The 14,912-nt window shown below is 43.5% G+C and overlaps 1 protein-coding gene across 2 annotated transcripts in view; it reads left to right on the top strand.

Moving 5' to 3' along the window:
• The first annotated feature begins 1,803 nt into the window (after nucleotides 1-1,803).
• The window catches only part of prkcha (protein kinase C, eta, a), a 263,102-nt gene continuing 249,993 nt past the window's right edge, over nucleotides 1,804-14,912 (top strand). For both annotated transcript variants that reach the window (XM_069916270.1, XM_069916269.1), the window contains exon 1: nucleotides 1,804-2,718. In XM_069916270.1, the coding sequence (XP_069772371.1) occupies nucleotides 2,374-2,718 (345 nt within the window). In that variant the 5' untranslated portion in view covers nucleotides 1,804-2,373. The remainder of the gene's footprint in view (nucleotides 2,719-14,912) is intronic.

Below are 14,912 nucleotides of genomic sequence, written 5' to 3'. Positions count from 1 at the left end.
CTCGTTTATGGCTGACAAGTCTGATGCGGGACAGGCAGACACGGTTGCAGCGGCTGCAGGGGAAAATTGGTTGGTTGGGGTTGGGTGTTGGGTTTTTCCTCCTTTGCCTTTTGTCAGTGAGGTGGGCTCTGCGGTCTTCTTCAAAGGAGGTTGCTGCCCGCCAAACTGTGAGGCGCCAAGATGCACGGTTTGAGGAGATATCAGCCCACTGGCGGTGGTCAATGTGGCAGGCACCAAGAGATTTCTTTAGGCAGTCCTTGTACCTCTTCTTTGGTGCACCTCTGTCACGGTGGCCAGTGGAGAGCTCGCCATATAACACGATCTAGGGAAGCCGATGGTCCTCCATTCTGGAGACGTGACCCACCCAGCGCAGCTGGATCTTCAGCAGCGTGGACTCGATGCTGTCGACCTCTGCCATCTCGAGTACTTCGACGTTAGGGATGAAAGCGCTCCAATGGATGTTGAGGATGGAGCGGAGACAACGCTGGTGGAAGCATTCTAGGAGCCGTAGGTGATGCCGGTAGAGGACCCATGATTCGGAGCCGAACAGGAGAGTGGGTATGACAACGGCTCTGTATACGCTTATCTTTGTGAGGTTTTTCAGTTGGTTGTTTTTCCAGACTCTTTTGTGTAGTCTTCCAAAGGCGCTATTTGCCTTGGCGAGTCTGTTGTCTATCTCATTGTCGATCCTTGCATCTGATGAAATGGTGCAGCCGAGATAGGTAAACTGGTTGACCGTTTTGAGTTTTGTGTGCCCGATGGAGATGTGGGGGGGCTGGTCGTCATGGTGGGGAGCTGGCTGATGGAGGACCTCAGTTTTCTTCAGGCTGACTTCCAGGCCAAACATTTTGGCAGTTTCCGCAAAGCAGGACGTCAAGCGCTGAGGAGCTGGCTCTGAAGAAATATATCTAATTCCCTCTTAAATATATTCAATGAACCTGCCTCTACTGGCCTCTGTGGCAATGAATTCCACAGATTCACCACCCTCTGGGTAAAGAAATTCCTCCTCATCTCGGTCCTAAATGGTTTGCCTATTATCCTCGAACCATGGCCCCGGGTTCTGGACTCCCCCACCATTGGAAACCTCCCTTCCGCATCCATTCTGTCCAGTCCTGCCAGAATTTTATGAGCTCTCCTCTCAATCTTCTAAACTCCAGCGGGCCCAATCCCAAATTGTGCAATCTTTCTTCATAAGTCATTCCTGCCATTCCTCTGCACTCCCTCCATTGCAAGAACATCCTTCCTTAGATAAGGTGACCAAAACTGCACACAATACTCCAGGTGGGGTCTCACCAAAGCCTGGTGCATCTCCCCCAACAAAGGGCATCATCTCCACTGGATGCACTGGACCAACTTTTAAGCCTGTTCAACAGCACCCCCTCCATTAGACGTTGAGTGGGAACGCAGCTCCCGTCTCTCCAAGCTCCACACACCAAGACCCTGAATTGGAAATACTTCATCACTGTCGCTCGGGTCAAATGGACTGGAGCCGAACCGCTTCCTCACAGTGGAGGTGGGAATACCTTGCAGGCTGAGAGCTCCTCCAAGATGAAGAGCGAGGGCAGGTGGGGCTGTCACTTAGCCTCACGCTCATCGTCGAAACACATTTAAACAAAATCCGCCTCTTGAAGTTTGCAGAATCGGTCCATCAGCAAATCAACTCCAAGAAAACAGTCCGGAGAATAAACCCCGCCCAGCAGGCGGGGCCAAAGTGTTGCCAATAATCGCCTGGCCCAGACGATTGGCTCCTCCGCCGTCATTCATCGACTAAGGACCAATCACGATGAGAGCGGGGCGGGATGGGCTCCGCGGACGGAAAAACCTGCCCCTCAGGTTTCTGGGTGGTGTAGTTGCACCGTCCCACTGCGAGGTCGACCGTGGAGGACAGGCACCCTTCGCAAAAGGCACCCCCCACACGCGGAACGTCATCCAAATGGCAGTGGGATCTTGTTGTGCAAATCAGCAATTCAACGAGCCCGATTGAGGGCGGGACGCGCTTGGCCGGGCGTGTTCTCCGTTGAGGAGCCCGTCGGCTCGGCGATCGACACACGGAAATTTGATATTTGGTGGCTTCCTGCTTCCCGGGGCGCGACTGACACGAGCTCGCACTCGGGGGCTCGAACCGTGCACACTGAACGGATCGGTGCTGCTGGGCCTCCGAAGTCGGTGAGAGCGAAATGTCCCACTGAAGCCCACCTTGTATGAGGGCATCCACCTGCAATGTTCCCTCGGGGCTGGCTTTGTGGAGGAGAGAGCAGGTCGATTGTGTGTTCCTTTCCCATTAACTTTTATTGCCCGCGCCCCAAATTAGCCAGTGTTTCTGGTCGGGGCTTGTTTCGTTCTACTTTCCAGTGCTGACGCCCCTTCCTCAGGATGGTGCTTTACAGCGGCGCTCTGAAGCTGAAGATCGGAGAGGCAGTGGACCTGAAACCAACCCGCTGCGCTCTCAGGCATTCCATATCCAACAAAAATTACCAGTTACTGGACCCTTATGTCATGGTGAAGGTTGACAATCGAAGGGTCGGACAGACAGTCACCAAACAGAAGACCAGCCGGCCCACGTTCAACGAGGACTTCAGCACTCAAATGTGGAGAAGCAGCGAGATCGAACTGACCGTCTTTCACGATACCCCGATCGGATACGATGACTTTGTGGCCAATTGCACCTTGAGGTTCGAGGAATTACTGAAAAATGGCACGAAGACCTTCGAGGGATGGGTAAGTTGTGGAGGCATGTGATATTTCCAAAGTGCCTTTGCACTTCGGAAAATCTGCCAGCTCGCAGATTTCGAGAATATAAATGTCCAGTGATTTTAAATGTTCAATCCGCAACTTGCAGTTTTAAATGGAACCATTTTCGGCCGCAGTTGGGAGACCAGAGCAGAAGCCAATATGATTCGTGACCCATCAATAAAAGGGCTCTTCACCTCCAGTGGGGGTGACTTTTTGTTTAAAACGCTTATCAACAGTTTTAAAAATAAATCGAGCAAAAGACATTGCAGTCACAGCAGAACTATTGCAAACTACCGCCGCAGTTTAATCATTTTTGCATCCAGATTGCACCAAGCATTGCTTTTGTGGAATTGGTTGACTTCTTGTAAAGTTCAGAGCCTGCAAACCACGTTGATGATGGTCACAGAGGTGGAGACACCAGAAAGTTTCCAGGTCACATCAACTTCTTGCCTCAGGAGGAGATATTGTTTTTTTTAAAAAAAAACTGGGCTTTCTACTCTTGATGATAACTTCACAAAGTCAAGAGCGTGTTTGAATTGGAGTCGAGTTTGCAAATGATGGTGCACAAAACTCCTTTTTATTTCTAAATAATAGAGGTTATGGGTAGAGAAGGCACTGTTGTAGTTTTTTTAGATGGTATTCACTGCAACTGCTGTACATTGGTAGTGGAGGCTGTTAGTGTGTGAATAAGGGGGGGGTTATCAAGTGGCCAGTTTTATCTGGATGTTATTGATGCATCCCTCATCCACCCAAAATGGAGAATGCCCTTCTCTGATATGTTTCTATTTGGAATTTGAGCTCGCTATCTCGCTTGTTTATCATGCATTGTCAGTACAAACGATTTTATAAAGCTATTTGTTTTTAAATATAGCCCTAACTGAGTGCAAGGTATTTTACAGGAATAAGATCAAACAAGAGTTGACTCTGAACTGTCCAGCGAGCATTCAGAGGAGGTGACCAAAAGCTTGTTAAGGGGGTAAGTTTCTTTGAGAGAGAATGAGACCAAGATGCAAGGACAAGTCCCAAATTCCAGAGTTCAGAACTTTGACACCTGTAAACAAGACAGAGTTATTAAAATAAAGGGTTCTTAAAACAAAAAGGCCTGAACTGAAGAATGCAGAAGGAGCTATGTGAATGCAAGGTTTCTATTTTGCTGTGCTTTTCTCATTGCTTTTAAACCAGCTTTTCAGAGCAGAGGCTATGCAATGATATTAATCGCTCTTCATAGCATATTGTGCACCTGCTTGTCAACATATTGTAGGAAGGATATGAGAGGTTCCAAAGAACATTTTAAAAGAATGTTACCAGGGCTGGAGTACTTAATTACAAGGCGATTGCTCCAGATCAAAGATCTGTTAGTAAAACCAAGGAGCTGATTGTGGACTTCACAAGGAAATCAAGAGAACATGATCCAGTCCTCATTGAGTGCTCAGCAATGGAGAGGGTCAAGAACTTCAAATTCCTGGGTGTCAACATCTCCAAGGATCTGTCTGGAGCCTCCATGTCAATGCAATCACGTAGAAGGCTCGCCAGTGGTTATGCTTTGTGAGGCGTTTTAGGAGATTCAGTATGTTACTGAAGACTCTCAAAAACCTCAACAAGTGTACTGTGGAGAGCATTCGGGCTGGTTGCATCACTGTCTGGTACGGAGGTGTCAACGCTCAAGACAAAAAAAAAACTCCAGCGTGTTGTTAACTTGGCCACTCCATCAAGGACATCTATAAAAGGGGGTATCTTAAGAAAGCAGCTTCTATCCTCAAAAACCCCACCGCCGGGGCATGCCCTTTTCACATTACTACCATCAGGGAAAAGAGTGCAGGAGCCTGAAGACGAGCACTCAGCAGCAGAAGGACAGCGTCTTCCCCTCTGCCATCAGATTCCTGAATGAATGATGAACCACAGACTCTGCCTTACTTTGACTTTCATTTTCTTGCTCTATTTTATTTTGTAAGGTGGTTTATTTAAATGTTTGCACTGTGATACTGCTGCAAAACAACACATTTTTGTGATATGTTCATGACAATAAATTTTGATTTCTTTATGAGGTAAGAGTCTTTTATCTGAAATGTGCTTTGTTTCTCTTTCCACAGACCTGCTCAGTGCTGGCAGCATTTTCTATGTTTAATTCAAATTTCCGGTATCTGCTGTGTTTGCTTATTTGGAATCAGGAGATTTATTTGAGGTTGATCAGATTTTGAGGGGTTTTGTTGGCATGATCAGAGCAAACCTCATTCCCTCAGCAGTGTGGTCAATAACTAAGGGTGATGGATTGGTACATTTGTATTGGTTGAAGGATTAAAATTAGGACTTTTTTTGTGCATGTGAAGAACAACTGGGGTCAGTGTGACAGATATAGATATATTTTTGGGAGATAAATTTGGGCAATGTTTTTAGTGTGAGTCACATACAAACACTTTAATACAGATCTTGCTTAACATTCTGGAGCTCTGTTAATGCTAGACATATCGGCCCCAGAAGCTTTGGAGAGTGCCCAAGAGACATCACTAATGGATTGTTGCTTACAAAAGGCAACAGAATGAAAAAACTTGTCGGAGCGGCGTTCTGTCTGGAGTGGAACTTGCTGTTCTGGATGCTCCTGTGGTTTTGCAAGCAGAGAGAGTCAAACAGGCCTTTTCTCTCTGTGAGAGAGAGAGAGAGAGATCAGTTCTACAGTTTTACATTCAGCAGCAGCAGCTGGGAACTGGAACAGGACAAGGTGGCAAGCTTGTGGAAAAACCCCATTTGGAAGATAGGTTGTGTCTGCTTAGTTCAGCCTGTTCAAAGCCCTTGTGGTTCATGCAAGAGAAGAGAACTGACTGTCTAATGTTTCACTTGAAATAAAAGAAACAAAAAGGAACTCTGTGGTGATCTGAAAGAAAGAGGTTGTCATCTGGAGAACCCTAAGGGCAAAGGTAAATTTCTTCAGCAAGACACTGAAGTGGCTGATTTTAAAAAAAAAGGAATCAGTTGTGGGTGTCCTGGAACAACAAATCTGTCTCTGAAAAATGACAAGAACCTTCTTGAGCAGTAACCATTTACCTTTCAAGCACCAAAGCCTGGTGAACTTCATAAATGTTAAATTCTGTGCACAGCATAGCAACCAGTGAACTTGGAGGAATGAGAAGTGAGGTTGGACTGTGAATCAAATAAGTTTTCTGAACTTACACATTACATACACGTGCACTTAGAATTAGAAGGGGGTTAAGTTAGATTAGTTGTCAATAGTGATAAGTTAAAGTGTGATTCTGTTTGCAGGTTTAAAGATAATTAAAAGCAGCTTTTGTTTAAGTAACCATTTGTCTTGGTGAATATCTATTGTTGCTGGTTTTGTGGTTCCTCCGGGCTCGTAACATTAGGAACTCACTCCCTGAAGGCATGGTGGAGAGAGAAATGCACATGAAAAATAACTGGGCTGAACATCAAATGAGTTGTAACCTAAAAAGCTATGGTCGAAGAGATGGGAGGTGCTGTAGCCCAGAGATCTTTGTTCTATGAGAATGAACTTCATAATCCAATTATTTTTGCTTGCTGTACTAAGAAGTTGCCAAAAACCTTAATAATCATGGGAGATTTTTTTGAGCTCCTCTGCTCTGTCACCTGCAATAGTGGGGATCTCCCAGTGGCCACCCATTTCAATTCCTCATCCCATTCCCTTGCCGACATATCTGTCCATGTCCTCTTGCACGGCCAGATTGAGACCACCTGCAAATTTGAGGCACATTACCTCATCTTTCGATTAAGCTCCCTTCAACCGGATAACATTAACATCTACTTCTCTGGTTGCTGTTAAACCACCCTCCCTTCTCCCCCACCAGTGCTCTTGCTCTCGCTTTCACTCTCTCCTTTTCTCTCTGTCTCCTGTCATTTATCCAAAATCAGTTCTGACCTCTCCTCTTATCATATCCAATTAACACCTTTTGTTGGTCTGGACTCCTACCCTTGCCACTCTATTCTGACACTTTCTTGTTCTTTGCTTGTACAAAACGTCAGTAATATATTTTTACCTTCGAGGGACACTGCAAGACTGGCTGAGTTTCTCCAGCATTTCTCTGTGTTTTTACTCATAATGAATCATCCAGTTGTCTCAAGAAATGTTAGTCTTGTTAATGGGGTCAAAGCTGAACTGATGACTGACCATTGATGCTATTTGACCTGCTGCGTTCCTCCTGCAATTCTTCATCTGCTCTTAATGCTGTATTGTTTTTTTTAATAGTTTATTTAAAATAAAACCATTCAGCAAACATATTACAGTATTTCAAACTTAGACAAAGGAGATGATTGTGGACTTCAGGAGGACCAGAAACAACTACCCTCCACTACACATAAATAATTCTGTAGTGCAGAGAGCAACAAGTTCCTCTGAGTCCACTTAAGAAGTGACATATCCTAGATGCACATCTTCTCACTTGTTAGCAAGGTGCAACAATAACTGCACTTCCTGAGAAAACTAGGGTGGGCAAGGCTACCGGTCATCATCCTGTCAACCTTCTCAAGGAGCTCCAATGAGACCATCCTAGCTGGCTGCATCATACTGTGGTACGGTTGCTGTAGAGTATTGGATTGGAGGTCAATCCACAGGACAATATGAATGGTAGAGAGGATCACTGGGGTCTTCCTCCACCCCCTCCATCGATGTGATCTACTGGGATCATTGTTTGAAGAGGGCTTGCAAAATCATTGGGGACCCCTACCACCCTGCAACCTGCATCTTTCAGCTACTCCCATAGGGAAAGAGATACAGGAGTATCAGAGCCAGAACCAGGAGGCTGAGGAACTGCTTCTTCCCACAGCCAGTGAGACAGCTGAACTGAAATTAACTCCTCATACAAACCCTCCGAGACTACTATTTGTTTAAAAATAAATAAATATTGTTAAATCTGTATATACATACTGCATATGTATCATTTGTATGTGTCCTATGTCTGTATGCTTGCATGTTTTTGCACTGAGGTACTGTCCAGCAATTGCAAAGGGAAACTGGTCATTAATGCAGTTAGATCAGTTTGAGATAAAAACATCCACCCCTGCCTGCATGCTCCCATTTGTTGTCCAAAGTGTGAGAATGACTCTTTTGACATGGCGAGAGTAATTATCGAAGTGGGTAAAAAATGATTCAATGTAAGAAAATAGCAGGAAGTCCACGAACTTGTGAGCAAGTGTGTGATCGGGACTGAAACAGAAGGCAACAGTTCTAAGAAAATTATTTCTAGATAACTCACATGTAAAATTTTTGAGTGTGGGGAAAAAAGATCCTTGGTGCATTTTGAAAACTTGAATAGTGAATGTCTGTGCTATGGAATCATACATGAATCTTTTGATAACTGATTTGTTTTAAAAACAAATTTCTGCCTTTAGTAGGGTTTTTGTTGTTCAGAAATATTGATCTGCAATCAAGCAGAGTTTCAATCAATTTCATTCTATGGATTTGAAATTTGTTATTTAATGAAGTTGTGCAGCAGATGGCATGAGTCAATTAATCTAACATGGAAATACATTCCCAGCACGCATCTTTAATAAATGTACACAGCAGGAATCATTTGCGATTCCTGTTTTTCATAAATGTCATTTTGCTCACCTTCTGAATCATAAGGTATGGGATTCTAGCCTTGCGTTATTTAACATTTAGCCTGGATTTTGCAGTTGGTTTTGATCCTTTGTAAAACTTTGAAAATGTTGGCCCACATTTTGTGGTTGGAATAATGAATGGCTTGAGCTGCTCGTCGATGGTACTGTGGTGTTTTGAGACTATGAATAGACTCGTAACAGCTCATACGGTTGCATCTATTGGCCCAACTCTTCCATGCCAACCAAGTTGACATTCTGGGATAGTTGCATGTGACTGCATTTGGCTCTATCCTTCTATCCCTTCCTATCCAAACATCTGTTCAAATGATTTTTGAATTTTGTAACTGTATTTCTATAGCTTTCTCTGGCAGCTTGTTTCAGATACCAAGTAGCTTTTAAGTGAAAAAAGTTGGCCATATTTCCTGTTAAATATCTCCCTCTACCGCCCCCCCCCCCCCACCCCACTTCTTTAATCCCCAGTCTAGAATCATCTGCCATGGAGGAAAAAAAAACTGCATCCATTCACCTTGTGACGTCATGCCTTAGCCTCCTACATACCGGGGTGGTGGGGAAAAGACCCAGCCTATCTAACCTCTCCCTATGATGCATGCCCTCCAGTTCCAGCAACATCCTGGTGAATCTCTTCCACTCTTCTTCCACCTTAATGACATTCTTCCTGTCATTGGGTGACCAGAACTGCACACAGTACTTTTAATGTGGTCCTACCAACAACTTGTAGAGCAGCATCATGAGGTCCCTATGTAGTGTGATGCAATACGAATTGGGTTGAGAATGGTTGAGAAGGGAGAGGGTTGAGAAGATTTTCTTTGGCTTGGCTTCGCGGACGAAGATTTATGGAGGGGGTAAAAAGTCCACGTCAGCTGCAGGCTCGTTTGTGGCTGACAAGTCCGATGCGGGACAGGCAGACACGGTTTCAGCGGTTGAAGGGGAAAATTGGTTGGTTGGGGTTGGGTTTTTCCTCCTTTGCCTTTTGTCAGTGAGGTGGGCTCTGCGGTCTTCTTTCAAAGGAGGTTGCTGTCCGCCAAACTGTGAGGCGCCAAGATGCACGGTTTGAGGCGATATCAGCCCACTGGCGGTGGTCAATGTAGCAGGCACCAAGAGATTTCTTTAGGCAGTCCTTGTACCTTTTCTTTGGTGCACCTCTGTCATGGTGGCCAGTGGAGAGCTCGCCATATAACACGATCTTGGGAAGGCGATGGTCCTCCATTCTGGAGCTGGGAAATGGCAGAGCCAATGAGTGAGCCTCTGGTCACCAGTAATCATGAAATCGTACGCAAGGCGAGTACTGAGGATGTAGCAAATGCTGTATATAACTCATTTTAATGTATAATACTTTATTGATGATTATTTATTTGAAATATTGTGGTTTATTCCACCATCATATCATAGGATCACAGAAAAGAAGGGGGCCATTTGGGCCATCATTTTTATGCTGTCTCAGAGAGAGCAACTTCATTGGTCCCATTTTCCTCTTTCTCATTTCTCTGTGACCTATTCGTTCTCACATGTCCATCAAACTCTTTAATTCTCTTGCCATCTATCTACACCAGGAGCAACTTATAATGCACAATAACCATAACAGCATCCTTAGTTAGGACGTGGGAAGAAATGAACACTATCACAAGAATAACATTGGAAACACCCCCACATGAAGCACCTTGTCAATTGATGCGGATTTGTGGGAGCTGTCGTGCAAACCGCCACCCCATTATGATTTAAACACAAAACCATTTGGAATAAGAATTTTCTGGGGCTTCCTTTCACTCCCAAAATAGGTGTTGATTTGAACAGAGCAGCTTTCACTACTATGAAGATCAGAAAGCCTTGTGTGTGTTAATATTCATGGAGTTCGATCTGTCTTGAATGTAAATTCTTGGATTTGCATGTTGTGTTTCGGCACTAATATGCTTGGGCTGTGTGGGTGGATGTCAAGGAAGGATGATGCAGTCACAGTATCTTTTTTCAGAAACTTGGCTGAGAACACTTCATTTGCTGCCGAAATAATATGCAAACCCAGGACGCGATTCTGTGTCTTTACCAAAAAGCAGTATTCACGTTAACTGCAATGTGTATTGCATGTGAAAAGAACCTGTTCCATCTGTTGTTCTGATCAACGTTGCTTTCCTGCATATCAGTGTATTAGGATGGCGTCTGATGTGAATAAGACGATTTGTTAATACCTTGAATTAGTGCAATCGCCATTTAAAAATTTACTGATGATACCGCAATATTGGGTTGTATTAAAAGGGGTGACAAGCCGGCATACAGGAGGGAGATTGAAAACTTGGCTGAATGGTGCACCAACAACAACCCCTCAATCAATGTCATCAAGGAGCTGATTGTAGACTTTCAGAAGAGAAAACCAGAGGTGTGTGACCCAGTGATCATTGAGGGGATCAGAGGCAGAGAGAGTGAGCAAATTTAAATTCCTGGGAGTCAATATCTCGGAGGACCTTTCCTAGTCCCAAAATACTAATGTCATTGCGAAGAAAACATGTCAGCACCTCTACTTCCTCAGTAATTTGGTATGACATTGTAAACCTTGGCAAACTTCTACGAATGTGGTGTGACTAGCTGCATCATAGCCTGGTACATGGGCACCAATGCATCTGAGTGGAAAGCCTTGCCAAAGGGAGTGGACAGAGCCCAGTATATCACACGCAAAACCCTCCCCACCATCCAAAAAAAAAAAACCATATGGAACCCTGGAGTTGGAGAGCAGCAATCGTCAAGGATCCATTTCACCCAGGACATGCTCTGTTCTTGCTGCTGCCATCAGGGAAGATGTAAGGTGCCACGAAATCCATAGCACCAGGTTCAGGAACAGTTGCTACTCCACCACCATCAGACTCCCAAACAACACAGTGAGAGACTCATTTAAGGACTCTTACTTTACACATTATTTATCACTGAATATTGTTTACTGTATTTGCAGTTTGTTTCCGTTTCTTTCTTGCACACGTATCTTGTACAGTGCGCACTACTGACGAGTAGAAATGCTGCCTGGCCTGGAGAAAAGAGAATCTCAGGGTTTGTACACGGACAGTAAATTTGAACTTTGAATATAAATGGGCATCTATAATATATCCGCTTAGTAATATGTACCATTTTTGCTTCTCTTCAAGCTTACTTTAGCTGACTTCTCTGCTTCCATTTCTTGCCGTGATCACTGGGCGATTTGAAAGTTTGTGTTTAAATAGTTTTTCGTTTTGGTTGGACTTCTTCAGCTATGTTTGGGGTGGCTTGGCCATATGCAGCTCAAGCATGTGCAGTGCACAATTTAACTCCCATCCACCCCCTACCCCCGCTCCTACTGCCCAAACAAAATCAGTGAGTTTGGTATGGATGGGATGCAAATACATTTTTAAAAAATTCAAATCTGGCCCCTAATGCAATTCTTTGATTGTGGTTGGATAACTCGTCTGTTTATGGAAGCTACACTGACAGTTTGTATATTTCAATAATTATTTTTTTGTGTCTGATTGTATCTACATTTTTAGTCACAACTCTGGCAGATTAGCTTTCTTGTTCTGGGGAAAGCCTGGCAGCTAGAGATGAGGGCTGTCATGTGTAGCAGACAAGAATCATCTAACTCAGTTAGACTGTTTCTTCCCAGCCTGCAAGCAAGCTGGTTACCCTCACTCCAACTGGAGTCTCTGTTCTCTGCCCAGCCAATTATAACCTGGCCCTGCGTGACATCTCACTCCCACCACCACCTGGTCCTTCAACCTTGCAATAATTTATATAGCCACAGATACATAGTTGGTGTCTGGATGTAACCTATAGTGTTAGGTTCCCTGTCCTTACAAGGTGACAAGCCTATAATTTTTTTTTTCAGTGAACCTGCTTAAAAAGACACAAGCTCAGTGTGGAATAGAACCCAAGCTGGGCCCTGATACCAGACTAAAATGCTTGCCTTCACATCTCAACTCTATTCCAGTGTGCTTTGGAAACCCCCTTCTAATAAATAGTGTCTTTCTGTTTATGTTCCTTTTTATAAATCTTAAATCCTTGTGTCTAAAAACTGAATCTATTTTTGAGATTTAACTGGAATTATATCGTGCTTGTGCTAATTTCTTGGTGAAATGTAATCTACCTGGATGCATGTGGGTTAATGGGATTAATGGAGAAGGGCAAAAAAGATACACAGAGGTGATGGGCTGAAGGGCCGATAGTGTGCTGTACAATTATGACTATACTGACAAAATGGACTTGACACTTTCTAACTTGCTATGTCTGTTATTTATGCTGGTATCAGAAATGATGTTACGAGCCCAGAAGACCCCAAAACCCAGCAGCAATAGATATTCTTCTCTTTGTTTTTCAGCTTCCTCTGCCCTCATATTGTTGTCTCTGCAACTCAAAGTTCCATTTCTTCCACCCTCTGTTTCTCCAACTCCAATTGCAACTCGAAATATCTATCCTCTGAAAAATTTTCTTTCTCAACAAATTTTCCCTCGCCAAAATAATATAATCCTCTGTATTTGTATTTTCCTCGTCCAGTGCTTGACTTCAGTCAGTTTTAATGCCTTAGAAATAGCCATCAGTTCCTCTTTTCTCTTGCTCTGCAGGTGATGGTTGTGACAAAAATGTATCAAAATCCATTGCTGCTGTTTTTCCACATACATAAGCTTTAAATTAGCTTGGAAAAAACAATTAACTAATAAATTACAATAACTCCAAAAGTTTAAGATCCCAAAACTCCAATTTTCAATCCAAAAGGACGAGTCCCCAAAAATGTTATGAGCCCAAAGGACCCCAAAACCGAGCAGCAATACATATTCACCAAGACAAATGGTTACTTAATCAAAATTTGCTTTTAATGATCTTTAAATATGAAAACAGGATCAAACTTTAGCTTATTACTATTGACTTAATCTAACGTAACCCCCTTCTAATTCTGTGGACGTGTATGTAATGTGTTTATGAGTTCAAAAAACTTCTTTGATTCACAGTCTAATCTCACTTCTCGTTCCTCCAAGTTCACTGGTTGCAGGCATTTCTTATACTGTGCACAGAATTTAACATTTATGAAGTTCACCAGGTTTTGGTGCTTGAAAGGTAAATGGTTACTGCTCAGGAGGCTTCTTGTCAGTTTTCCGAGAGAGATTCATTGTATGATGGACACCCACAACTGATTCTTTTTTTAATCAACCACTTCATTGTCTTGCCGATGAAACTTGCCTTTGCCCTCAGGGCTCTCCAGATGATAACCTCTTTCTTTCAGATCATTAGACAGCCAGTCCTCTCCTCTTGCATGAACCACAAGGGCTTTGACCAGGCTGATCTAAGAACTCACAACCGGTGTTCAAAATGGGGTTTTTACACAAGCTTGCCAGCTTGTTGTCCTGTTCCAGTCCCAGATGTTATTGCTAACTGTGAAACTGCAGAACTGATTTCTCTCTCTCTCTCTCTCTCTCTCTCTCTCTCTCTCTCTCTCTCAAAAAACCTGTTTGACTCCCTCTCATTGCAAAAACCACCTGACTCTCTTAGAACAGAAATCAGTGCACCCAGACAGCCTGCGGCTCAGACCTACTATTCCAAGTTCTTTCATCTGTTGCTTTTCAAAACAACAATCCATTAGTAAAGGTTCTTGGAGCCAGCCTGTCTAGTTTGAGCAGAGCTCCAGTATTTTAAATGAGATCTGTTTTAAAGTATTTGTGTGTGACCTACACTAAAAAACTGCCCCAGTTTATCTCCCAAAGACATATCTATAATCTGTCACAATGTACATAATGATATCATGTGTGAGGAAATCAAGGATTATTGCAGAAGGGAAAATGGATGTGATATATATTGGGCCAACCGTGATCTTTTTAGATGTAGAGCAGGGTTAAGGGCCAAATCATCTACTCCTATTCTTGTATGGTTTTGCAGTTGTACCCCTTCGTATTTCATCCCTTGCTGGCATTAGTTAAGGTTTTCGAGTACAATTTATGATCCTTGCTAACTATTCAGTTGTTTGTTTGTTTGTTGAATTTTGTCTGTACTGTACTTTCAGAGTCGACTTTGGAAGGTTTGACCAGTCAACTGTAGGCCATTGAAATCCTTCCACAATCTGTAGTGTTCTTGGATAATGAAGTGTTTACCCAGCATTTGCCAGCTGAGGTAGTGAACCTATTGGTGTTTCACTACTATCAGCACTCTGTCATTGAGGTTACCTTATGGTAAATAATAGCAACTCGATCTGGCAAGTGATTTTTCGCTCCTCACTGCAGGATTAGAGTGTGAAGAAGCAATTTTATTTTCTTTAATTTCACCAAGGAGTAGATGATATCTACGCCAGTCAAGTTGGTTGTCCACTAATGAACCCCACCCCAGTCTTTTGCTTGAGAAAGGAATGCTTAGACAGAAAAGGATCATCAGAAAATTTGTCATATTGGTCATTACAATATCTCCAGGAAGCACAAAAAAATGCATTCATCCTCAGAAGGACTGAATTGTCCACATCATGGAACAGATTCAAGGCGGAAAGAGTTTCCCTGGCTTCCGACACATTTACTGTCCCATTAGCTAAGAACTGTGGTGCCTGCCTCAGTCTGAAGATGCCTGCAGTGCATGCCCAGCAGACATTGAGACTTCACTCTTGTGTG

This window comes from Narcine bancroftii, chromosome 2 (assembly GCF_036971445.1).
Source record: "Narcine bancroftii isolate sNarBan1 chromosome 2, sNarBan1.hap1, whole genome shotgun sequence".
NCBI lineage: Eukaryota > Metazoa > Chordata > Chondrichthyes > Torpediniformes > Narcinidae > Narcine > Narcine bancroftii.
The sequence above is the reverse complement of the archived record's forward strand: the minus strand, read 5'-3'. Positions and strand labels throughout refer to the sequence as shown.